This window comes from Tenrec ecaudatus, chromosome 11 (assembly GCF_050624435.1).
Source record: "Tenrec ecaudatus isolate mTenEca1 chromosome 11, mTenEca1.hap1, whole genome shotgun sequence".
NCBI classification, from domain to species: Eukaryota; Metazoa; Chordata; class Mammalia; order Afrosoricida; family Tenrecidae; genus Tenrec; species Tenrec ecaudatus.
Genome location: NC_134540.1, coordinates 83,673,845 through 83,701,362, shown reverse-complemented (window position 1 = coordinate 83,701,362; position 27,518 = coordinate 83,673,845). Strand labels below are relative to the sequence as shown.

The following is a 27,518-nucleotide window of genomic DNA, read 5'->3' as shown; positions in this document are numbered from 1 at the left end:
CAGATTGCTTGAATCAACTTACTCACTAGAGAAAAATCACATGAAGGCAATAAACAAAGCACATGGACAAAAAGGATTTGTCATTCTTAATTACGTTAACATAAAATAATATAAAGTCATGAATGTGGTTTCTGCCGCCATCATTAGAAATCATGCTCTCCGCTGAAGACAAATGGGTGCATAAGCAAATGTGGTGAAGAAAGCTGATGGTGCCCGGCTATCAAAAGAGATAGTGTCTGGGGTCTTTAAGGCTTGAAGATAAACAAGCGGCCATCTAGCTCAGAAGCAAAAAAGCCCACATGGAAGAAGCACACCGGCCAGTGCGATCACGAGGTGCCAAAGGGACCAGGTATAAGGCATCATCCAAAAAAAAATTTTTCAAGATATGTGTATATGTATATATATGTGTGTATGTATATATGTGTATATGTATGTATGTATGTGTATATACATATATATATACATATATATATACCATATTGAATGAAGAGCGAAGTGCAGAGTGGAGACCCAGGGCCCAAGTGTCGGCCAATGGAGATCTCCTCACAGAGGGGTTCAGGAGAGGAGATGGGTCAATGATGGTACGAGGTAGTACCGATGAAGAACACAGCTTTCCCCCAGATCCTGGATGCTTCCTCCCTCCAACAACCATCATCCGAATTCTACCTTGCAGGGCTGGATAGGGCAGAGGTTGTACACTGGTACAGATGAGGGCTGGAGGCACAGGGAATCCAGGGTGGATGATACCTTCAGGACCAAGGATGTGAGGGGCGATGCTGGGAGAGTGGAGTGAGTGGGTTGGAAAGGGGGAACTGATTACAAGGATCCACATGTGACCTCCTTCCTGGGAGAGGGACGGCTGGGAAGGGGGGGAAGGGAGATAGGGCAAGATATGACAAAATAACTATGTATAAATTACCAAGGGCACATGAGGGAGGGAGGGAAAAAAAAAAAGGACCTGATGCAAAGGGCTTAAGTGGAGAGCAAATGCTTTGAGAATGGGGCAGGGAATGTGCGGAATGTGCTTTATACAATTGATGTATGTATATGTATGGATTGTGATAAGAGTTGTATGAGTCCCTAATAAAATGTAAAAAAAGAAAAGAGGAGAGAAAAAAAGAAAATGATTAGGGCAAAGAATGTACAGATGTGCTTTATACAGTTGATGTATGTGTATGTATGGACTGTGATAAGAGTTGTATGAGCCCCTAATAAATTGTTTAAAGAAAAAAAGAAATAATGCTCTCTCCAATGGCCGATGGCCTCCATGGCATTAAATTCAATACCTAGCATCACCTCTAACCTCGTTGAACGCTCACAGCAGCTCAGTCCATTCACCACTCTTCTCCTCACCTAACTTGACTTCTTCAAGAGCAATCTCTTATGTGCTTTTCTGTATCTCTCACCGCTATCAATCGCCTTTTTTAAAAATCAATCTCATTTACTATTCCTTCATTCACTGGATCATTAAATGTCAAGCCTCAAGACTCCATATTAGGCCTTTGTTTACATTTTAGGACACCCGTGGGTAGTGCCAATGATTAAATACTTGACCAGTACCCGAAAAGTTGGCTTTTTCAGCTCACTCAGAAACACCTATGAAGACAGGGGTTGCCATGGCAACTGGCAGAGTTTGGAGTGTTTTTTTAAATAATCGTTTTATTAGGGGTTCAAACAACTCTTATCACAATCCATCATTCAAGCCTTTAGTTTTTTAAAAAATAAATAATTTTATTAGGGGCTCTTACAGCTCTTATAACAATCCATCCATAAATTTTATCAAGCACATTTGTACATATGCCATCATCCATTTCCAAACATTTTTCTACTTGAGCTCTGGGTATCAGCTTTTTTTTCCCTCCATACCCCCACCTCCACCCTCGTGAACCCTTGATAAATTATAGATTACTGTTTTCATACCTTTCACCATCCATGTCTCCTTTTACCCGCATTTCTGTTGTTGATCCCCTGGTTGGGTGGGGAGAGTAATACATTGGCTCCCTCTTTCTCCCTCTTCTCCATCTACCCTTCTCCCTACCCTCATAGTATTGCTAGTCCCATTATTGTTCCTGAGGGATTTATCTGTCCTGGATTCGGTTTGGCTCTTATCTGCACCAGTGTCCATGCTGTGGTCTAACTGGATCTGTAAGGTAGAGCTGGGGTCATGAGAGTGGGGCAGGAAAGAACTAGCGGAATGTTATGTGTTTCACAGGTGCTGTACGAACGCCTGGCTGACTGTCCCTGCCTTGTGACCTTCTGTGAAGGGATGTGCTATTGTCTACAGATAGGCTTCAGGTGCCCACTCCAAACCCCCACCTCCTTGTTCCCATCTACATGATTGTTTCTTCTCCCTGTTATGAGGCCTGATTTCTTGTTGTTCCCTGGTCCCTGGGTTTGTTGGCTCCTCCCTTCTCTCCCACCTCTTCCCCCTCTCCTCTGTCCCCCAGAACCGTCAGTCCATTTTCTCCTTGGGTTTGTTTATCTCGCCTGTCTTATATAGACAGACATTTAAAAAGGGGGAGGCTATAAATAGTTCAAGATCTGCTGACTCATGTTTCCCAATTGAGTCTGATGAGGTGCCAGGTTCTAACAACCCCCCCCCCAAGTCTTAAGTCTATTTTCGGGATTCCTCGGGGGCCTCATTTTTTGCTCCCCTTACTACTCCATTGCACCATTCCCTTCATGTTTTGCCCCAGTGTATGTGTGTCTATGTGTGTGTGTGTGTGTGTGTGTGCGCGTGTGTGTGTATGTATTGATGGTTGGGGGGGGGGTGTTGTCAGACCATGCACAATTCCTGTACTGTATCACCAGTGCTGTCCCCTGCAGAACTGTGGATCAGTGTGGGGACATCGTTATCTCGTGTGGTGGGACCAACCCTACAGTCCTCGCTGTTCCTCGTATACTCCGAACAGGAGTGTCCCACTCTGTGCTTGGTGGGTCTGGTTGTGGTCTATTCTCTCTTTCCCTCTTAGTCTGCTCTCCCGTCACACCTTTAGTTTCAATTAACCCACTATCTCATGACTCTCACTCAGACCCCTTCCTTCTAAGCAAAGCCCACTGAACAAATTGATTTTGATATTTCCAAGATATGCCAAATTCTGCATGTCCAAAATAATTACCAGCTTCCTCCCAAGACTTAGACTTGCTCCAATATTTCCTACTGAGTAAATGAAATCAAGTGCATCCTGGAGGTGCAGTGAGTACTCAGCTGCTAACGCAAAGGCTGGCAGTTCAAGCCCACATCCATTCCACGGGAGAAAGATCCTGTAGTCAGAGTCCATAAAAAGCTATAGCTTTGGAAAGCTTCTGGGCAGTTCTAGTCTGTCCCGCAGTCACTATGACTCAGAATTGACTCAGTGGCAATTGAGACACCCTTCCTTAATGGGTTCAAAATGTTAACATGAATGTATTTAGAGGACCAGACTTTTAAAACAACTTTTTGCTAAATAGTTGAAGTCCTCCTAAACTTCCCTTTTGTTTGGAAAGGGTAGAATAAATACCCATCGCAATATCGTACCACAAACACGTGAACCAAGGGCAACATTGAAAGCTTTCTCTGAGGGAGACGTCGGGCAGTGTAAGATACGACAAAATAATAATAATTTATAAATGATCAAGGGTTCAAGAGGGAAGAAGGAGCGGGGAGGAAGGGGAAGGAAATGAGGAGCTGATACCAAGGACTCAAGTAGAAAGCAAATGTTTTGAGAATGATGAGGGCAACAAATGTACAAATGTGCTTGATACACAATGGATGGAGGTATGGATTGGGATAAGAGTTGTTTGTGGCCCCAATAAAATGATTTTTTTAAAAGCCTTCTCTGACTGGAAACTAGGTTTACACAAGGAGACAGCCTTCCTAAGTAGACGGTATCAACTTTTACTCCACTGCAAATGGCAGCAACCTGAGAGCTGTCTTATCTGTTACCAAGTCCCAGCACATCCCACTACCCATTCCACTGCCATACTCTAATCCGAATATTAAATCACCTGAAATGATTAAAGTCTCCCAATTACTGTCTCAGCATTCACGCCTGGTTCCTTTTCATGGTTGCCAGCGTAAGAGCCAGCGGGGCCCTTTGAAGCACAACCTAACCATGCTACTTTTCTGCTTGAACCTCTTCGCTGGCTTCCTCCTTATCTTAAGATAGCTTCCTATTCTTCAGCCGGCACCGCCGTATCTTTTTGGTAGCTTTGAAGTAAGTTTTGAAATGAGGAACTATGAGTCCTTTTCGAGCTTTTATTGGATATTCTGGGTGCCTTGCATTTCTATAGACATTTTAGGATCAGCTTGTCAATTTATACATTTCAAACCAACAGTAGAAATAATAAAAGATTCAGGATTGATTAAATAAAAATATTAAAATTCTGTAAGAGGTGAGAGGAGCCCCGATGATGTGGTTTAAATGCTTAGCTGCTGGCCTAAGTCAGCAGTCTGAACCCGCAAACTGACCCACAGATGAGAGATGTGGTAGTCTGCTTCCAGAAAGATTCACAGTTTATCGGGAAGAAAATAACAAATAACAAGGTAACCTCTAAGAAAATGGAAATGCCTCACCCAAATTTTTTAAAATCTGGTAAACAGTAAATTAAAAACCACCAAAGAAAACCCAAACTCACTTCCATCAAGTCATTAGCAACCCCCTCTGGGTTTCCGAGACTGTAATAGTTTACGAGAATAGAAAGGTCTTGGTGGTTTTGAACAGTCAACCATATGGATCGCAGTCCAATGCTTAACCACTATACCACTGGAGCGTCATAGTAAAATAACAGCAAGGATAAATATAATATGAAACCACAGAAACAAAATGAATTCAACACAGAAAATTAAGAGAAATAAAGAAACAAAAAAACATTACCAAAGCAAACTAAGAACAACAAAAAACTGTAAAATGATGGAAATAAATCCATACCTGTCAATAATAGCACTGAATGTAAATGGATTAAATGTTCCAGTCAAGAGACAGAGAGCAGCAGAAGAGATAAGAACTGACCTGCGGGCAACTGGTTGTTTGGGTTGTAAAATAAACAGTTTATAGGAAGGAAGGTCATGAAGTGTTACTACAAATTCCTATAAACCTTTTTAAACAAAAATATCAAAATATAAAGTTATTGTTTCTCAATGGAGTCTCCATCTACTTCTACACTGCCCGTACCCGGAGTGTCTACTTCTAATCCCACTCTGAAGAATTCTGCATTCTCCAATTCACACTATGTCAAAAGGCAGTTTGAGCATCCTCAAGTCAATTGTATTCCTATTAAGTCTTCTTTGAGTTTGGGAAACAAAAAGTGTCTCAAGGAGCAAGACCAGGGCAGTAGGGTAGGTGTTGGGTAAGGCTGCCCAACGGAATGCTCCCAGGCCGCCTGGTCACCCTCCACGCGTGAGCCCGGGCGCGGTCATGAAGGGAAAGGAACTCCTCGGGCGACCTCGCTGGCCTTCTGCTCTCTCTTCCTGCAAGTTCTCCGTCCTTCAAGAAAATCATGATCCTCCTCTGGAATTCCAATAATCCACCTAACTTTCTAAGTTGTCCTCTTTGCCTTGAATTTAATCCACCAGACCCCCTCAGAAGCCATGGTTTTTTGGGGTTGTTTTTTGTTGTTGCAGTTTTAAAACCTTTATTAGCTAATCAGCCACTAGTTTTCATCCACGTTGACTGTCTGTAGGTTTTTGAAAGTGGTGACGGGCACGTAGGTGACCAGTGTGTAGAGCTTGTTTGGGGAATCTTCATCCTCGTTACGTTTCCTGGACAACCACACATGGATGCAGTATAGGACGTTCCCGATTCCGTTGGCCCACACAGCTTTGTTGAGCCTGGTGTCGATTCGTACATCTGGTGTCCCCATCTCCTTCATGGCAAACTTCCGAATCTCTTTGAGCGTCCGAGGGGCACGCTTCTTGAAGCCCCCCGCCATGGATACGCTTGTGAATGTTGATGGTGTATTCCCTGGTCACAACCTCGTTGATGGCCGAACGGCCCTTCTTCTTCTCGGCGCCCTTCCTCGCGGGAGCCATGGATCAGGACGGTCACTGACGAGGATGACGCCAGATGCCCAGGGCCCAGGACAGCCGACCATACTTCCAGAAGCCATGGTTTTAAGGAAATCTTTCATTTATTTCTCAGGTACTTTGACCAGACTACAGGAGCCCTGGGAATGTGGTGGGCAAAGCACTGAACTGCTTGCTAACCACACAGTGGGATTTTTTGATCCACCAATCACTCGAAGGAAGACAAATGGAGCCATCTGCTCCTGTCAAGATTTATAAGATTTTTGGAAACCCAGAGACAAAGCTCTACTCCACCCTACAGGCTTGTTGTGGTTCGGAGTCAACTCGCTGGCAATGAGGTAAGTTCCCCAAGGCTAAGACCATGCATTCTGGGGAGAGCTTGTCCGCAGCCCTCCCTAACCACACAGAAACGTCCTAACAGGTTTTGTTTGGAATAAACCTTTCCACACAGGAGCAGGCACCACAGCGCCAGTACTTCCTGATGTAGCCACGCCCATCGGACTTAGGCCCCAATGACTTTGTGGACTTTTAAAATATTAACTCTATCCGCACACAACAAAATATATCAGAAGGTCCAAAATACATTTCTGAATAAATTAGTTTGAAAAAATATTTGAGTTACACAAGTATTTTTGGTACACAGGGCCCACCAAAGTGCTTCTGCTTCTATTACCTGTCTGCAAAGAAAGAAAAAAAATGGTTGTACCATTTTAAAATTTAAGTTTAGTAGCCCACTCTAAAAAGTCTGAATAACTACTTGTGCTGGGCACAAGTATGTTTAAGTAACTACTTTGATGTGCTACTCTAAACTTTTCTCTTGTTCTATTTAGGCTATTTGTAAGTGTTAAGATCATTCTACCTTTATGAGTATATTAATAACCATAAAGGGAAAACACTGCTTTGATTAAAAGAATCGGCGAATGTTGGGTGCTCCCAAGTAGATTCAGACTCACAGCAAATCCCCTGACTGAGTAGAATTGCCCATTCGGGTTTTCTACACTGTGATCTTTACAGAAGAAACATTGCTATGGGTGAGTTTGAACCGCCTACCTTTCAGCTAGCTGCTGAGACCTTAACCAGCACTCCTCTCACTAGCGCTTATTAAAGGAAGAAGGAAGACGGCTTAGTCACCTATCTGTTCTCAGATGCTGATGGGTAAATCAATCTAAGATAAACTGCTCTCTCAAGCTGAAAGACAGAGTAAACGAATGCTAATGGATTTTAAATGTCAAAATGAGGAATTCTTCACATCACTGATTACTCCACCATTTAAAACAGGGTTTTAATGTCTGGTTTCTATTTTTTTAAAGGTACATTTCCAATACATTCAGAAATGCAAACAAATGAATCAACTTTAACTAAGTCTGAACCGATCCTTTAAGAACTAATGGCATGGTAAATTTTCCATCCAAGATACTCTAATGGTTTTCACTGGCAAAATATACGCTAGGTTTTTCCGAATCCTCATGTCCCCTGAGCCATAGTTTCTGAATTTAAAAACAAACCTTTACACACTTCTCTTGAATGTCACTTCTCTGAGAAGTATGTTTGATCAGCGCCTTTTCTCCCTCCATGCCCGCATCTTCGGTCTTTACTTTACTAAGGTGATGATCTGAAATCCAGTCCATGAACATAGTCAAAAGCTCATACACTTGTGTATTAAGTGGAACCTATGAAATGACAAGTAAACCATACATTTATTTCACTGTATAACCTGCATAGGTCATAAAACTACAAAGGTGATTATGGGAGAATTTAGGTATTCACTTAAAATATGCATTTTTCAAAAGTCATTTTCCAAACAACCCAAAGAAATTCTAAATCACACATCCCAAACAAATACTGATACCATGATAAATTGTGGCTCAGAGAAAGGGAGGAGACTCATCATAACAATAAAACCAAAGAACTGCACTTTAATATAAAAATATATTTTTTGAGGAGCTGATACCAAGGACTCAAGTAGAAAGTAAATGTTTAGAGAATGATGATGGCAACAAATGTCCAAATGCGCTTGACACAATGGATGGATAGATTGTGATAAGAGTTGTACGAGCACCCAATTTAAAAAAAAAACTTCAATGTCAAAAAAATAAAAGAAAATTTCAAGTCCTTAATCTAAGTGTAATAACATACAAACCTGAACTTGGAACATAAAAAAAACAAAAAACCCAACAGCAATACCTAAAAGATCTCCACAAATTAAATGTTTCAAAAGCTAAAGAATTTCCACCTAGGGAGCTTCAGACTTTCTTCTTCTCAGAAAGGTTGTTACTTTGATTTTTGTTGCCTTATGACATTCCAGAAACTGGCTATGACTTCTTTTGTTGGTTTGTTTTCTGGAAATTTTGTTCTCTGAGAGTTTACAGAAATTGTGAGAGAAGAGCAAGAACAAGAGGCCTTAAAATCAGTGAAAATTATATTCGACTGCTTTACTATTTCTTCAAAACAGATATTTGGCCAATTTAATTAAACTTCTATCACATCTCTCTCTTAAGCCAAGCAGTATTTTTTGCTTATTTTTTTAATCTGAGAAGAGAGAAATATAAAATCAAATTAATACAAAGGCAGCATTAAGAAAACTATTCCACAAAAACAGAAATCAACTGATTGAAAACACAAAGCTAAATCGTAGAGCTAATACATTATTCTTCTAACGAACACAAAAGACTGAAAGGACCAGCTGCTGACAATGTCGAGCGGCCAGGACTTCCATACATCGATGGCAGAAGCACACAGTGGTGCAACTCTGCTCTGGGAAGTAGTTTGGCAGTTTGACAGAAAGTTAAATATGCATCTACCTAATGACTCAGATATTCTAGGCCTGGGTGCATTTCATTCCACGAGGAATGGAAACGGTAAGTTCCCAAAAGCGTAGTGTGTTAATTTTTTAGCAGCTTTATTTTAAAGGACAAAAGAAAAATAATCCAGGTTTCTATAAGCAGAATAGAGAAGCAACCTGTAGTACAGTCATACAATGGAATATTACTGAGCAACAGAAAGGAACAGTTTTCATACTCTCAACAGTACACTGACCAAGAGAAACTTCACATCAACTAACACACATGACACCATTGCAATGACTGTTCTAAAGTTCTAAATTCTAAATTAATTCTCTCTAGTGATAAAAACCAGGTCAATCAATCCTTCAAGCAGAAAAGAATGACCAGGAAAGGGGCCCAGGGGACCTTTTTAGCATAACAGAAACATTCTCCATCTTGATAGGATGTAGCTTACATGAGTGTTCAAGTCTGTCAAAACTAACCAAACTACACACTTAAGGATCTGTGTCTTGTTCTACTTTGTGTGATATTTTTAGCCTCATTTTTAAAAAAATTCTAAAGAGAATAGGAAAATGAAATCCATTCATGGATGGAATGTAGTCTTTGGTGTAAGAAAATCACATTCAAAGTTTGTGAAACCTCAAAACATACTGAGCAACAGAAGTTGCGACCCTTAAGTTGTATTTTGTCACTGTTAATATGCCTTAAGTACTGTTTAAATATGCTGCTTTTTTTTAAAAGTTCTCATCTTTAATGAAATGACTTTGGGTAAATATGCTGCTTTTGCAAATAAATTTATATTTGAAATATTATACAGATATTTCTCTATAACAGACTGTTATAACTCTTTTCATAATTAAATGGAAAAAAAAGATTAAAGAACAAGAGAAAAATCTCCTGTTTCTCCATTTAAGAAAGTTTAAATCGTACCATACCTTGGAAGTTTTTGAGAGTGGTATTTTTTCTTGTTTTAAACTTTTCATCTCATGAAAAGAGTGAGAGCTTCCCTTCAATTTCTGTATTGTCATAAACTCATACTTCCTCTGCAAAAGAGCATATCCAGTAATGAAAGGATGATTTCTTTTTAGGGAACAAGTCTGAAATGCAACCATTTTAAAAGTCACTGGTATCTCAATAAAATGGTAAGCAAATATTCAAGAGAAGCCCATCAAAATAACAACATACCATCTCACACCAGCACTGATAAAACAAATTTTTTTAATGCTAGAGAAGGTGCAGAGAGATAGGAACCCCGATACACTGTGGATGGACCTGTAAAAAGACACATCCATTGTGGAAAGTGAGAGCGGGCTTCCTCAAACAATGGGGAATACTAATACTTTACGATCCAGTACTTTAAATCCCATTCCTTGGTATATAACTTAAAAGAAATAAGAGACAGCATAAACAGACATATGCATATGCATGTTAATCACCGCACTATTTTATTACTGCAAGAATAAAGAATCAACTTTAATGCCCATCAGTGGAAGAATGAGTAAATGGAACTTTGGCACATACACCCAATGTTGTATGTATTGCTAAACACTAAAATTAAACTATAAACACCTCATGACACCCATGGATTTGGAGGACATTATGCTGAGTGAAGTTAGTCAAATCCCAAAAGACAAATATTGTATGAGTCCATTGTCATAAAGAAAAACAATCAGGATAAAGGTTCTTTCATGCCAAAAGAATCAGACTTTGTGGGAGGGGCGGGAAGAGAAGGGAAAGGAAGAGGTAAGCAAGCGTTAGTGCCAGTAAGGGGAAGATCATCTCCTACAAGAGGGAGAAGGGGGAAAAGGTTGAGAGAAAGGGAAACCTACTGGGAGGCTTAATAAGTTATTTAAATCATTTAATATGAAACGATTATCTGAAATGTAAGATCTCATCTAATTCATTAAAAAAATTACTTTTAAGATTTACAGGCTGAGAAATAAAATAGAGAGTAAACTTACCTGTAAATTATCCAAACGCGCTTGAACTCTTTTAGCCTGCATCTCCATCTTCCTGTTTTCTTCACTCACTCCATTTAACTACAGGAGGAAAAGGTACATACTTTAATGCATATCTGCAAATCATGCTGAAGGTTTCTCAAACAATCCACCATCTCATCCGGCCTGCACAGCTCAACAGCACGACAGGGCAAACGGAGGAAGCACACATGATTCAAGTGTGCAACCCAACCCACTGCCAGGGTGTCCTTTTGATTCTCCCTGACCCTAGAGGGCGGCGTTGTTTCCAAAGCTGTGACTCTTTACAGGAGCGGACAAACCCTTCTCCTGCGGGGTGCTGGTGGGTGTGAACCTCAGCGTTCGGTGTTAGTACGGCAATACTTACCCCAGAGTGCCAACAGGGTTCCTTCAATTAACTTCTGTTTTCTTTAACAATTCTTTATAGTTTTCAGTCTACGTAGATACTTCCTACAGCCCTCTCTAGATTTATTCCCAAGGAGCTCATGGTCTGTGATTCTTGAGGACCGTGTAAGGTCACCATTACCCAGAAGGGCAACAGCCACTCTGACCAACATATTATCTTTTGACAAATTAGCATTTCCAATTTAATTCTTGACTGAAATACAATTTATTTTGGTTTATTGCACAACGGTCCTGCTAAAAACTTTCTCTATCATTGCTTTCAGATATCTGACAAACAAGGGACTTCAAAAAATTTATGAAATAATGAGTTGAAAGATAACCATTTTAAACACTTGACTTCTGAATATAATGAGTAACTTCAATTACTTAATTTATGTATCCAACCCAACCACCACACACATGAAAAATCTTTCCAGACACCTGAGAGGTGGACATGAACAACAGTCTACATATGCCAGCAATTCAAGAAAGCCTTATCAAGAGGGCTGGGTGGAGACTTAGGGGAAAATGCCATTTCTCCAGGGGTAAATCAGGTTTCCAGAAAAAGAGTACATGAAGGTCACAGTTATGAGAGGGCATAAATCCATAAAGTCAAATAATCAGACAGACAGAGAAATCAGGTTATCACTGCCAACCAGGTAGTCACTGAGTAGAAATGTCAAGGGAAACAAAGACTGATTAATGAGCCCTAACACCAAAAGCAGACCCACTGCCACCAAGTCAGCTCCCGCTCGGATGGACAGAGCTGCTCCTTGGGAGCTATGAGTGCGAATGGACTAGAAAGCAACATTGTTGATGCTGTTGTTAGATGCCCTCAAGTCAGCTCTGACTCATAGCGACCCAAAGTACAACAGACCAAATCACAGCCCGGCCCTGCGCCCTCCTCACAATCGTTCTTGTGTCTGAGCCCAGAGCTGCAGCCACTGTGCTGATGCATTTGGTGGAAGGGCTTCCTCGTTTTCACAGCTTCCACTCCACCAAACAAGACATTCTGCCCCAGGGACTGGGACTCTCTAGGGATGCAAACGGACTCCTGTAGAGCGACTGGCAGGTGAGTGGCAACAGCTGAGTCACTGCATATCACAGGATCCCATTAGTTATTACCCAAACCTGGCACTGCCATCAAGTTGATTCAAAGCAGCCCTGCAGAGCAGAGCAGGAACCCCGCCCCCGAGGCCCCAAATGACTTCCAAGGCTGTCAATCTTTGTGGAAGCACAATGGTGAATCTTCTGTCATGGAAAAGCTGGTAGGTTCAAACCGAAAATCCTTCCCGTAGCAGCTCAGCACGTCCCCAGCTGCACCACCAGCACTCCTGCACAAACCAAACCAACTCACTACCCCGGTGACACAGTGGGTTAAAAGCTGGGCTGCAAACCACAAGGTCAGCAGTTTGAACCCAACAGCCAGTAATCGAGAAGAAGATGAGGCCTTCTATTCACATAAACATGTGCAGTCTGAGAAACCCACACAGACGTCCACTCTGGGCTCTAGGGTCACTATGAGTCACAGTCAGCTCCACAGCAGTGAGTTCTTTTTTCTTTTTAATAAATCATGTTATTGGGGACTTTTACAGCTCTTTTTACTAACCATACACCAACTGTTTCAAGCACATTTGTCCATATGTTGCCATCATCTGTTTCCAAAACATTTTTCTACCTGAGCCTTTGAGATCAGCTCTTTTATCCTCCCCTCTCCCACCCTCTACCCTTGTGAACACTTGAAAATTTATACATTATTTTATTTTCATATTTTACACCACCTGCTGTCTCCCTTCACCCATGTTTCTATTGTTTGTCCCCTTGGGGGGAGGGTGGGTTGTACATCAATCATTGTGATTGGCTCCTCCTTTCTCCCCCTACCCTCTCCTTATTGGTCCTGAGGGGTTTATCTGTCCTGGGTTCTGTGTGTCGAGAGCTCTTACCTGTACCAGCGTACATGCTCTGGTCTACCGAGATTTGTAAGGTAGAATGGGTCATGATAGTGGGTGGGGGTAGGAAGCATTTAGAGAACTAGAGGATAGTTCTTTTGTTCATCAGTGCTCGTCCCTTCTTTTTGACCCTTCTGTGATGGGATGTCCAATTGGCTACAGATGGCTTTGGGTCTCCATTCCGACCCTCCTTGTTCGTATCGAAATTGTTGTTTGTTTTGGGTCTTCTGATGCCTAATACTTGATACCATCGACACCTCATGATCATAAGGGTTGGTGTGCTTCTTCCACATGGGCTTTGTTGCTTCCTGCTAGATGGCCGTTTGTTTAACTTCAAGACTTTAACACCCCAGATGCTGTATCTTGTAATAGCCAAGCACCATCAGCTTTCTTCACCACATTTGATCAACCGTAACTTAAACTTTGTTAACTATAAAACGGTTCCAAAAGTGTCTAATAATACATATTAAGATATATTAAAATGTTACCTGTTTCTTTAAGCTATCATTCAATTCTTTCAATGAATCAAAAGATGATTTCAGCCTCTTGCTTTCCTTAATCTTTTCCTTGAGAGCTTCAGTTAAGTGTTCAACTTCTGCTTCATGTTGCTAGGTAGAGAAATAAAGTCTAATCTGAAAATTAGGTAATGATTTCACACTACTAATGCTATTAACATAATCTAATTAAAAATGGAATTCCCTAACTCCCACAAACTTTAATCAGAGTATATAAATGTCATACACTACATTCAGAGGACAAGTCAGTGTATAATCCAAAAACTAAAACCAAACTCACTGCCATCAAGCCAATGCCAACACATAGCGGCCATGTAGGACAGGGTAGAACTGCCCCTGTGAGTTTCCAAAACTGTACCTCTTTACTGGAGGAGAAAGTTACATCTTATCCTACACCCCCCCACACACACACATAGCGGTTGGTGGTTTTGAACCAGGGATCTAGGGGGCCACAGCTCAATGCGTAACCACTCCACCACCAGCACTTTCAGTGTATCACAAGGTGACTAAAACCATAAATAATTTATAAAAATTGCTAGTATACCACATCAACAATAATATTAAAACTACTAATAAAATACCTATTAAAATATGTTTATCATACAAATTAAAAAGCAACGAGTCCATATCCACCCATAGAAAAGCATTGAAAAGTTTCCTGTTGGACATCATAGAATGCTCAACGAAGGATGTGTCAGAAATTAAAATGCAAGGTGTAAATTACCCTTGAGAAAGTTAAAAGAAATTTTAAATAGAGCAAACTAATTTCTTAGTCTTATAAATGGCTATAAAATGTATGTGTTTTATATCAAAATAATTTTACTTACAAACTAACATGTCTCTTATCCCTCAACTATTTAACTTTTTTAATAGGTTTCATAAAACGAATCAAATACATTTCTCTTCCAATTACATTTAAATGGGATTTCAGAATTAAAATGTGAATACTTATAGTTTCTTGAACCTTTTACTGTTTGTGTATAATATATTGAAATCAGCAAGTTTCTATAGGAAATCAAGAAAATAAAGTTATTTTCTACTTCCTAAAAACACATAAATACCACTAAAATAACACAGCGATCTTTCTACTTAATAGGAATAGTAACACACAAATCCAAGAGAAATCAAGCTGAAGACCAAGATGAAGAAACATGGAATTGTAATCGATGTCTTTAATTCTGTCCAAAAAAATCAATAACTGGGGGGAGAAGTTTTATGGAATTCTCTTGCTATGCAATAACTTTAAATGTAGTCACAGATGTAGTTATTCATAAACGTAGTTTAAATACTCAGTTGTCCTAATTTGTATACATCTAAACACACACCAAACCAGAGGAAATAAATGGTGCCCGACACAGCTCAATGCATAACCACCCGGCAACAAGGGCTCCATCAGTGTATACTAAGGTGACTAAAATTACAAGTCATGAACCACAAACCGCCCTGGCCAGAAATACAGTAGATGCTCCTGGTTAAGGTAAGAGAAAAATGTTGAACAAAACTCAAGTTTGTAAAAAAGACCAAGCCAACTAGACTGATGGAATCTAGAGGAATCTCTTGCCCAAAGATGGTGAGAAATAACTTTTGGTTTAAACCTAAGTGACCTTACAGCTTTAAATTATAAGTAAATACAAATATTTTCCAGACACTGATAACAGAATCCATAAACAATGCTACAGAATACTCAAAAAGCCTAAATCACAATCCAAAATGTTTGGATAAAAAGCACCAGGAACATGTTACTGAATACTGGGAAAAAGGCAATCGAGAGATCAAAACCAAAAATCGGCCCACTGTAATCATGTCGGTCGTGATTCAGACCCCAATTACCCAATTGCGAAGGTGCTGGAATGATCAGATAAAGAGTTTCGAAACCTGTTTCTGGAAGAAGAGGCCCTGCTGTTGCTGTGGGGTGAGCGTCATGGGAGCGAGATGAGGCTCTCCACTCCTATAAATCTGCAGTCTCAGCGACCCCACGGAGCAGTTCTAATCAAAACTTACTCAATGGCCGTGGGTTTTTAGCTATTTTAACTGTGCACCAAAGGTAAATGTAAATAAGTGAAAAACCAGAAATTCTCATAAAAGTTTTCTCCCCCAAAATTTTTACATATATTACTGCAAATTTAACTTTAGAACTTAGAGACATCAAAACCAAAAACTGACTAGATGGAATCCATGAAACATTAAAGAAGGAAAAGTAAGCTTACAGACGGACCAACAGAAATTATTCAACTGAAGGAAGGGGAGGAAAAGGCGGAGAGAGGAGAGGAAAATCTCAGAGACAAGAAACAAAGACTCTACATGAGTCAAGAAGAGAGGACAAAATTGGAACAACAACAACATTATATATATATATATATATATATATATATATATGTGTGTGTGTGTGTGTGTGTGTATATATATATGCTTATATATATGCTCATATATATGAGAAATAAACATTATCAACCAAATATAATATGTAACTCTTAACTAGCTCCTACATTAGAAAATAAAACAAAAAAATAAATAAAAGACATTCACTGAACCAACTAGGAAAGGGAAGGTGGACTAGATAATTCATTATATTAGTTAATTAACATTAACTTCTTGATATAACAATGGTGTTATTTATTGACATAATAATTGTGTTTGGAAAATGTTTTCCTGAGCTTATGCAATACATGAAATGTTTAGGGGTGATGCATAACAATGTGCAATCTACTTTCAAATGATTCGGGAAAATAAATGGAGGGAGACTACAGCAAAAATGACAAAATGTTAACAACCAGTAAATGTAAAAGGAAAAAGAGAAATTACACAACTCTCAAGCCCGGTGCTCCAGTTACCTCCTTTATAATCTGAAACCTGGTGCGGACCTCTTCCTCAACACCTTTAATTTTACTCAAGGCAATTTCATGTCTCAGAAGCAGTTGCTCCCGCTCAGCTAAAAAATGTTCTCTTTTTTTAAGTTCTTCAGCAAATTCCTGTTGCGCTGCAGTTTCACACTATCAAAAGACCAGATTTATGTGTTTTAAAACAATACATTCACAAATGCTGCAAATTACATTCTTTGTGACGAGGACTAAGGCCTAGTTCACTGGCAGTCAGAGTGCATGAGCACCTAAGTGAAATGTGGACGGCAGTAGGAGCCGGACTAGTGCAGCAAGAGAGCCTGCACAGGAGTTCTACCTTGCTGTTACAGTGACACTTCGCCATGTTGATTTGAGAACCCAGGCTCAAAAATGCAACAGAACTCTACAGAAGTCTCTGTCCATGCTCCACTTCCAAGTCATGTCCGCTATGTTGCCAACATGCTCCACTCAATAAACTTATCCTCCATTACGTAGGCTTGGAAACCTCAGTCCAGGAGCAGTCACTGACCCACCTCTCCGGGCCCCACCCTCCACTGGTAAATACCACTAGAGAAAATGGCGCCATGATGGGAAGCAGGATTGTACATTCACTGGTCTCCAACCCCTAGGGAGTCCTCAATCCGGTCCAGAAGCCCTTCTATAGTTTCATGGTCAGACCTCTCTCTCCCACACTCTCCTGTCTGCTTCACATCTTCTCTGCTCTCTACTCATTCTGGAAACATCACTTCCCACACCATCCTCTGAGCATGACCGAGACTAACTTTCCTAAAGGAAAAGCAGACAGCAGACGGAAACACAGACCTTCTCTCCACAAGGTGGTCCACATTACACTCCTCCTTCCCTCTCACCCCAAAGGTGGGCCAGCCTTCTTCCCTTCGTCTCCTTTGGACACTGCTTGGTTGATGCGCCCTCTAATGTTCCGCTTCTCTGATCCCATCCACTCACTTGTCCCCTTCCCTTTACCAGCGAACTTCTTTCAACACTGCCTCCGCTTGCCGGGCCCTCTCCCCACTTCCCAGGCACCCTCAGTTCGCTCTGATTGGGCATCAGCCCTCATCATGCTAATGACATGACTAAGCAACTCCTAAGCCAGGTGCAGTTGCTTGCTGTCACTACAATGACTAAAGTTCGCTTTCAGCCCTTAATTTGCTGAGTCTATGCGCAGCATTTTATACGGTTGTCGTGTTCCAACAAAGTACTCTCATTCACTGGCTTCCATGACACCATTCTCTCAGTTTTCCACCTTCCCCTCTGCTCATGGCTTCTCATGGCCTTTTGCAGGTGCTGCTTCCTCTTAAAAGAAAAGGCATCTAGTTGGCACTGAGTTGATGTCAACCCATGACAACCCCACATGTGACACAGTAGAACTGTGCGCCACGGGATTTTGCACTGGCTGATTTTATCAGAGGTAGATCTCCAGTGCTTTCCCCGGAGGTGCTTGAAGTTCCAATATTCTGGTTAGCAAAAGGGGAAGAGGTCAAAATACTATCTGTCTGAAATGTTACGGTGAAATCTAAATTATTACTTTGACAATGTGAAGCACAGGTTGAAACATATATTTAGCTATTTCATGGGTATGTGCCTCCAGCAAGAATGTCCTACATAAGCTGGGAATTACACATACTAGCCCTGATTGCATAATGCGATCGATGTTGAACTGCTAACCCCAAGGGCAGTAGGATCTAACCCACCAGTCGCTCTGAGGGAGAAACAGAAGGCTGTCTATTCCAATAAAGACTTGCACTATGTGAAACCCTAAGGAGCAGGTCCACTCTGCCTACTTGGAACTCTGAGTCTTAACTGACTGAACAGCAGCAGTGAGTTATAGTTTAGACTCCCACCTAGTGGGTGCCTGATAAATGCAAGAACCCACTGAGGGCCAATGTCCGGAGTTGAATGTTGGTAAGAACTGACAAGGGAATTTCTTACATACAGTCATTTAAAATAACGAATCTAGAAGCCTACTTCACTAGCATTTTTTAACCTCTTGTGTGAGGATGGAAATAAACGGAAAATTCAAGAACAACAGCCTGAAATCAAAAATATGCACTACACATAAAAACATCACTGTTTATATTTTTCTCTCAGCCACTACATTTCACCCTTCAGTAACCCCCATAAATTAAGTTAGCTCTCTCCTGACTTTGCCTTGTCTCACATATATAAAATAATTAAAAATGAAATACTTTATAATCGAATTTTAGAAATGCTAGCTATTGAAACACAGACTTCTGAAATCCCAATTCCGTATTTAGGCTTTACCTGCAGCTTGTGATGGATCTGTAATAATTCATCATATATCTGATTGACATGCTGTGGCAGTAAACTCTGCTTGTTTTTCGCTTTCGGTATTGGATACCTGACATGCTGCAAAGGAGATTCATTTGTGTCACTGCGGCATTCATTCCGGCTTCTTGAATTTAAGGTCACATTAGCTGGCTGGGCAACTGGTAACAAAATTGTAAGTGTAAATTTTACAAACTTATAGTTTTAAAATTCTTAAACAGTAATCAATGTTTTATACATGCACTGCCATATTGCTAAAAAGCTAAAAGTATTATATACAGAGAAAAAGGATAAAGCAAATGTAGCTAAATATTGACACAGCACATCTGGGAGAATCCCATAAAGGAATTCACTGTTCCCTTTTTGCAACTTTTAAGTCTGAAATTATTTCAAGATAAATTACATGAAAACATCCATGTAGGAGCTAAACAGGCCACGAAGTAGAATATTACCTTACCTCAGAAATTCTTAATAACATTCCCTCTCTCCTAAGCAAATTAATCTCTACTAGAATACGGTGGGTCATTGTTGACTATTGCTTATTTTAGTTTTACCACTTACGCACTTATCTGTAAAAAATTATCTACTTTCATTTTATCTCTAAATTCTGTATAATTACATAACCCAATTAATTTTTAGGTCTGTAAACTTCTGCTTTAAAGAATTTTTTTAACTAATCCATGGGATATAAATATCCTGGGTGCACACATCTCTGTAGCTTTAATTATAAATATATACAAGCATTCCACTGAGTGGATAATGTGCTGGCTTTCAGGATGCTGCACAGTGTGATACACAGTCCCTGGTACACGCATTCAAGTCTCCCTAGCTTATCTAACTAGTAGCCAAATGGCTGGATCAAGAGGATATGTGTGCAGATTTGGCTTTACTGATAATGCTAATTTGATTTCAATATTAATTTCTAAAAATATTTCCAAAATATTATTTATCGCTCAACATCAGGGAATGAGAATTCCTGTTGATTCGTATCCTTATCAACACTGTACTGTCACAACTTGTTTTCTACGAATACCAGGAGGATGAAAGGCTATCTCACAATGGTATTAATTTGCATTGATCTCCTGGGAGCCCTGTCTTTGGGGAAGAAGTCTCTTTATTATACTTCCCACCTTGTGAGACCCTGGACTATATTGTGTATCTGGACTCCAGTCCTTAAAGGGAAAGACACTGTCAGGCTCTGCTTGCCATTGTAGATTCATTCCCACCTACCCAACAAGCCCACGCACACAAACAACCCTTGGGTTAAGAAAACCCAGCACACAGAAGTATAGAAGTTCCTCAGAACCAGAGTTGTTAGTACCGAAGACATTGCATGCCCTTTACTTGACACGGTTAGTATTTCCAATGATTCTTCTGAAATAAATGTTTCTTTTACCTTTATCTATTTCTTTAAAGGACTGGTTGGTTATTTTGGAGGCACTAACTCTATGTTTACTCTCAAATAACTCTTCTGTTTCCCGTTGCTTCAACTCATGAAAAGAATCCAGTTCATCATCTAGGCTTTAAAAAAAAATTCCATCACAGCAATCTGGACGTTTTCTATAGCATTTGAAGAAGACAAACTGCCTTTCCAGTACTGACAGGAAGATTAAAGATGAGCGAGCTGCACATCCTGGAAGTGGGCGGGCAGCAGTGATCCTGACGACCGCCACAAGCATCTTCTGTCTTTTCTACAGAAACTGAAGCCCAGAGGATTGAAGCAGCTAAGAGGCAAACTAACCAGTAGCAGGTAACGCATGACTCTAGGACGTCCCTCCACAGAGATGATCTCACAACTGAAATGCCCACAGCAGTGCTGGCCAAAGAAATCCAACGGAGATCACTTATGTGATTTAGCACTTTCTAATAGCCAGGTTAAAATCATTCAAAGAAACACATGTTATTTTAGTAATAAATGGAATGATTCGAGGGCACCTAGCAACAACTCAGTATATCTGAAAGGTTACCATGTCACCCAGTCATCAATCTTAGTAGTTATTAGAATATTTCATATCCTTCTATGCACGGAGGTCTTCAAAGGGTCTATTTTATACTTGTCACACATCACTTTTCAGGCTGGTTTACAGTATGGAATAGCCTCATTTCACCTGTGGCAACTAGACAGAACAGTTCAAGAGTAAATGATCTTTAACTACAAATTGTGGGGAAACTTTCCGCTGATATAAAAACACTTACAGACCATAGCCACCTTCATATTAACTTGAAATTGTCCCTCAATTACTTATTACAGCAAGAGTCTAAAACTCTTAGGTAAAAAAAGATAATCAGACCCATAATTTTACAATTACAAAGAGCAATTTTCACTTTGTTCGTGCAAACAGTTAACTGTTTGGTGGCTAACAGAAAGGCGGTTGGTTCAAACCCACCGAGATGCTCTAGGGAAAGAGCTGGCGATCAGCCACAATAAAGATTACAGTCCAAAACCCACAGAGGACAATGCTAATGGCACGAAGGGCACCTTAGTCCAAAATGACACCCAAATACATCCATCTACCTCATGGATAAAGCTTGACTCTAGATCAAACTAGATTTTGTGATTCTCAAATAAAGCAGTAGCAGTAACGATAATAATAATTCTTATAAATAACATTCGAATACTACATATGCCCAGCACTGGTCTAAGTGCTTTACATGAATTAATTCACTTAAGTAGAGAATGAAGCAATTATGAAAAAAATTCATGCTCTACAATATCAAATACCAGGACTTTGCCTATTGCCAGCAGGTCCATCTGACTCATAGCACCCTAGAGGACGGAGTAGAACTGACCCATGGGATTTCCAAGGCTAAATCTTTACCAAGAAGACCGCCACAGCTTTCCCCTATCTATTAGATGGTGAATTCAATTGCCAACCTTTCAATTAGCACCTAAGTGTTTAACCACTGTGCTATCAGAGCTCCTTACAGATATTTTAGGCATGGTAATATATTTTCCTTCTGAATTACTCTAGGTATTGCATTTTGTTTGGCTGTATGTATACGTGTGTATACATGTGTGTGCATATATGTATACATATGTATATGAGATGCCCATGTGTGTATGCATATGTGCATCTCATGTGACAGAACGAAAATGCTATGGAAAAAAAGGTAGAACCATATAGATAAAACCATATAGCGATGGAATATTTCCTTTCCCCTATCTATTGGATGATGGATTCAATTGCCAATCTTTTGGTTAGCACCTAAGTGTTTAACCACTGTGCTATCAGAGCGCCTTACAGATATTTTCGGCATGATAACATATTTTCCTTCTGAATTACTCTAGATATTTTATTTTGTTTGGATATATATGTATAGATATGAGATGCCATGAGTGTGTATGCATATATACATCTCAAATGTAACAGAAATGTTTTGTAAAAAAAAAAACATATATAAAACCATATATATAAATGGAGTATTCCCATGAACTTTCTGAAGCAGTCTCACATTTCAGGCAGTTGGTAGACAGAAGAGGGTCTATGGAGGTGCCTGGACCTTATTTCCCACAGCATTTTCCTCCTGTCGCATTTTAAAAAAACACTTTGTCATGAATTGGGTGAAGGTTTACACAGCAAATCCATTCTCCATTACACAATTCACGCACAATTTGTTTCGTGTCATTGATTGCATTCCCCACGTCACATTACTCATCCCACATCTACCCTGTGCTTCCCATCTCCATCCCTTGCCTTTCCTAATGCTTCCTGCCATCTGAGCTTCCTCGCCTTTTGATATCAAGTCGTTGATTATTCTATGGGGTAGTTCTTCCCAGTACTGATGCTCACCTTATAGACTGATCTATTGTTTCTGACATATTTTGGACAATTAATAAAATTCGATTTTGAAATTCAATTTAGACTTTCATTTCTTCTTAGCTTCCACTGTTTTATATTGGTGTCACCAAAGTAAGTATTTCCTGGACGGCAATGCCAACTGCTCACAGCCAGGACCGTGTTACACAGCTCTTCTCCTGTACTTTGCATCTCCACAGACCCTCTCTTCAAGCTCTCAGCTGTCTAAATTATGAGAAGGCTTCAACCTCTCTTTAAGGCCCCTCCACACACAGTAGACACTGAATGAAACATGCAGGACTAACAAACTCTTACTATAGCCTTTTACTCCTTTTAGGGAAAAGCGTGCACGTAGACAATGTGCCCCTTTTCCTTGCTCAGTTTTGTTTTTTGTCTTGAGATATTAAGGGACAACAGAAAGAATTCAAGGCTACTTTACCAATTCATGTTTAAGGGTGTGAATGAATGGCAACGGGGAGTTGAAAAAGGCTTTCCTGTTTCAGAGCAAAATCTGGATGATGCGTCAAGGTTATCTTCAGATGAGTACACATCCACGTCATCTGTGAACAACAAGAAAAGCCTGACATGCCCAGATCACAATCTCAGACCAAATCTTAGGCTCAAAAGATAGCACAACATAATGATCGATGTGTCCCCCTACTAGACTGCAGACTTACAGAAAATGGACAGCAAACCTCAAATTTCTATAGCACTTTACTGATTAACATATGCTTTTTCACCACTTACCTTAATTGATCCCAGCAACAACCCTGTGGAGTAAGCAAGCTGAATGTCTAGGTCCAGAGCCTAAGGATCAGGAAGGGTATGTACATTTTTCCAAGTAATGGAGCTAGCTAGCAGTGGGAAGACTAAAACTCACAAGACAGCTTTTCCCATCTAATCACGTTAGACCTTGCAAGTCCTCAAATATTTGTTTAGTAAACTCACAGTCTTTATATAAATTCACCAAATAAAAGATGTATTAGAGAAGAGTGCATACACTGAAAAAGTATTTCTTAGTCTCTAATACATCTTTACTCCTCAGAAATGTAACAAGGGACACTTTTTAAATAATGTTTTGTAGTGTGAAAATACTATGGCATATTTCATTACTAAACCACAATTTCAAGGTATCTTGAAGACTCAGGAACATCTAAAAAAATGTTATTGTACTTCAGGACTACTTCAGAAGAATGCTTATCTCAGACAATCACTTGAACTGAAAACAGATTTGCTGATTCAATTAGCTAGTGTAGCCCCCCAGAGAAGACATCAGCAAATGACTTACATTTCACATTTCAAAATGATTACACACTTGAGGGGGAAAAAAGAAAAAATATTCTCTAATCAACCATGTGATGAACTTTTAAGATGCTAACTACGTGTTCTGCCATAATTGTCCAAAGCTCAATGAGTATATTTACTAAGCTGTAGTCTAAAATTCGTAACTGCATCACCAGGTTAACGGTTAACACATATGAACACAGCTAAGGAGCCCTGGGGGCGCTGGGCGCTCTATGAGAGGGCATTCTGCCCAATGGGGTCGCTATGAGTAAGAACTGACTGGATGGTAGTAGGCTCAGTTGCTTGTATTTTAGACAAACAAGGTGGCTTCACAAAGTTCACTTAAGAATCTACAAGAGAATGGAATTTTTCCACAAACTTTTGAAGCCTCCTCATATTTCCAAAATCTTCAATTAATTGAATACAAACACTTAGCAACAAGTCAGCACATGCTGTCCTACTCATTCAATTGCACGGTAGCATCTTATCCAAACACAGTTTAAAAGTAATGTTTTGACATATAATTCACATAGCACATAATTCAATAGTTATCAGCAACTCAATAAAATTATCAGCACAATCTATTTTAGAACACTGCCTTCTTTCTTGCACTCCTTGTTGTGAGTTCCCCATTTGCCCTCAGCCTTCCCTGCCCCTAGGAAGTTATTTATCCATTTACTGTCTTTGTAGATTTACTCAGCACATTTATTTATCAATTCCTTCTTCACAGCAATAATTACTACCCCGGTAATTTGAGTAAGTTTATCCCTTGAAAACCAGCAATTAGTTCTCCTTACCCAATATACTTTGTTTAGTTTTTAACTTCTTCAAAGAAGAAATACTATAATAAAAACATTTAAATTAGTCACTTGACTTTTTAAGATATTAACACATTTACCTCCCCTGACAAAAAAAATAATTTTGGTACAACTGATTTATTAACCAACTGAAAAAAGTTTAATACCACATGTTACCGAACACATTACTTTTATCTTTTATTTTATTTTCTCTCAATTTAAATTTGTTAACACCCCCAAATATACAAAATTCTCTATTGCCTTACCTGTGTAGGTTAGAGATCTCTTACTTTTAGCTTGCTCAGAAGTTGAAAAATCATACTAAAGAGAAAAACAGTCATACTTAATTTGTGTGAGAAAAACACATTTACACTCTCAAAACAGTTCCCTACAAATTATACATTCATTACAAAGGAAATCAATTTATAAAGTTAACATAGAAAAGCCTGGTGGACACAATCTTAACCAAATGATCAAAGTTAAGATCCTAATAACGGGAAAACCAGAATCAAGTTCACAATTTAAGCTCTAATACAGTTCTCTCTTTCAATTTGGAGTTTATTTACAATCTTTGGATCACAGAGGCTTGGTGTTTTTCTTCCATGTGGGCTGGGTTGAAACCCTGTTTGTTTTAAGACAGCCTTTAATTCCCAGATGCTATTCTTTCTGATAGCCTGGCACCATTTGGTTTCCACGAACTTTTTTAAGCCCCCTTGTATACAGGGGCAAAGAGGCACAGTACCTGCAAATCACCCCAAATAATTCAGAAAAACAAGGGGCAGATACCATGGCTGCACAGAGGAGCCCTGTTCGTGCAGTGGTAACGGAATGCTATCAGCACGGTTAGCGGGTTGAAACCACCAGCAGCTGCCTGGAAGAAAGACTGGGCTTTCTACTTCTGTTAACCGTTAGTCTCAGAAGCCCACAGGGGGCAGGGGTCACTATGCATCAGCGTTGGCTCCATGGCAGTGAGTTAGGTCTGAGTCTCATCATGGTGCCCATCCAAACAGTGCTTTCCAGAGGGAATCTGCAGGCCAGTTTAACTCGGTGCAGAGAGGCAGCTCAGGTTGTGAAGACTGTTTGTGGGGTGGGATTCCAAAAGGACCATTTTGATAAGATTTCCTCAAAGAACACAGGGCGATCACATAGGCCAATTATGAAGAAATTGTAAGAAAATGGAAAACTGCCATGGGAAAGAAGACCGGTAGTTCTTCGAGGCGTTTTTTAGGTCTCAACACTGCACCCGCTCGTTCTTTGACGGCTGTGCCAGGAGAATTTCCTCGGGAAACTTTAGCTCCTCCGCAACACAGCCCTGATCTGACCCCTTCGCATGTTCTGGTTCCCCAAACTCAAAGAATACTTCGAAAGAGCAAAACTCCCGTTTTGCTACGTTGTACACCTAAATGCACAGAATGCTTGGGGGAAGGGACCACATTCTGGCTGCCTCCCAGTGGATTCCGACTCCCGGGAAGCACCGCCTTCAAACGTGTATGGATCTAGGGATGAGAAAAAATTGCTTCGCATTTGGACGTTTCTGTTTAATAAAGATCTCTATGGTTTTTGTACAATTATTGTTTAATTGTTTTATTAGGGGGCGCATACAACTTGTATCATAGTCCATGCATACATCAGTTGTGTAAAGCACATCCGTGCATTCATTGCCCTCATGATTCTCAAAACATTTGCTCTGCACCTGAGCCCCTGGCATCAGCTCCTCATTTTCCCCCTGTACAATTCTTTCTGACTTAAGCTCCTAAGAGACCGCCATCAGCCAAGCTTAGACATTCATAAACCCTTGGCGACAAATTTCTCTTCCCCGGCAGCATTAGTTTCACTCGCGGGGGTCCTCCAACTGCGGCCCGCCGAGGGCATTCATGCGGCACGCCGGGTGGTGGGGTCCCGCGTTGGTTTCTTCAAAGTAAGACTGTGCGGGGTGCGTAGGAGGGCGGTTCTGGGGGGCGGCGAGCTGCCCCCCCGTTGAGAAAGCCGACAGCTCTTCCTCGGCGCTTTCAGCCGCCCCCGGCGAGCGGAGCTCTACCCGCTGAAAGCAGCCGGGCTCGGCTCCCCGGAACCGCACAACCTGGGGACGGGACGCACCGGCAGGACGCCAGGCGGGGCGAGTCGGCCGACTCTCGGGGCGCGTCTCCAGGTGGCCCGGAAGCGTACCCGCGCAGCCTCCCCCGCAGCAGGGGCCTCACCTCTTCCGGGCAGCTGCCCCCGAGTCCGTAGAGGCTTTTGAGACGTTCCACTTGGAGATCTTGACCTGGGGGCTTCACCACCCTCGGCTCCATGGCTCCAGGCGATCGCGGCCGTCTCCAAGGGAAGAGCGTTTAAGCCCGCGACGGGGCGACGGGCGACGGGCGGCGGGCGGCGGGGGGCGGGGCCCGGAGAGCGGGCTACGTCATGACGCAGCTCGTCTCGGTCCTCGCAAGGCTCCTCCCCCTCTCGCACCTGGCCGCGCAGGGAACTTGAGACAGAACCTGGAACTTGGCATTGGACCACACAGATGGCTGGAGCATCACTTAGAAACAAGTGTGCAGTCTATTTTGATGAGAACAAAAGCCAGCTGAGTTTTAAAGTACTTATCACTTGGGTTCAGTAACGAAGTTATAGAAATAACAGAATCCATTCCTTAAGTGTAACAAAATGTCTATGTGACGATCCCCAGGGAAGGAACAGAATAGAACTGTCAGATAACTGTTGGGCTGCTAACCATAAAGTCAGTGGTTCAAACTCACAAGCTGCTTTAGAGACAGCTAAGGCTGTCTGCTCCTGTAAAACTTTAGCCTCGAAAACCGTATGTAAAATGGCTGAGACCTAGTGCTGCAGTGGTCAGCAGTTTGAAACCACAGAATAAAAGCTTTCTATCCCCATACTGTTGCTCT

General features: G+C 40.8%; 1 protein-coding gene and 1 pseudogene across 1 annotated transcript in view; both read right to left on the bottom strand.

Moving 5' to 3' along the window:
* CCDC138 (coiled-coil domain containing 138) overlaps nucleotides 1-27,002 on the bottom strand; it is a 90,696-nt gene extending 63,694 nt beyond the window's left edge. Inside the window, exons 1-10 of the mRNA XM_075563362.1 lie at nucleotides 26,832-27,002; nucleotides 24,900-24,954; nucleotides 22,992-23,112; nucleotides 20,152-20,276; nucleotides 18,732-18,916; nucleotides 16,443-16,601; nucleotides 13,585-13,704; nucleotides 10,749-10,826; nucleotides 9,723-9,830; nucleotides 7,510-7,674 (exon numbers count right to left, since the gene is read on the bottom strand). Coding sequence (XP_075419477.1) covers nucleotides 7,510-7,674; nucleotides 9,723-9,830; nucleotides 10,749-10,826; nucleotides 13,585-13,704; nucleotides 16,443-16,601; nucleotides 18,732-18,916; nucleotides 20,152-20,276; nucleotides 22,992-23,112; nucleotides 24,900-24,954; nucleotides 26,832-26,924 — 1,209 coding nt within the window. The 5' untranslated portion in view covers nucleotides 26,925-27,002. The remainder of the gene's footprint in view (nucleotides 1-7,509; nucleotides 7,675-9,722; nucleotides 9,831-10,748; nucleotides 10,827-13,584; nucleotides 13,705-16,442; nucleotides 16,602-18,731; nucleotides 18,917-20,151; nucleotides 20,277-22,991; nucleotides 23,113-24,899; nucleotides 24,955-26,831) is intronic.
* Nucleotides 4,208-6,801, bottom strand: LOC142460799 (large ribosomal subunit protein eL31-like; annotated as a pseudogene).
* Nucleotides 27,003-27,518: the final 516 nt, after the last annotated feature.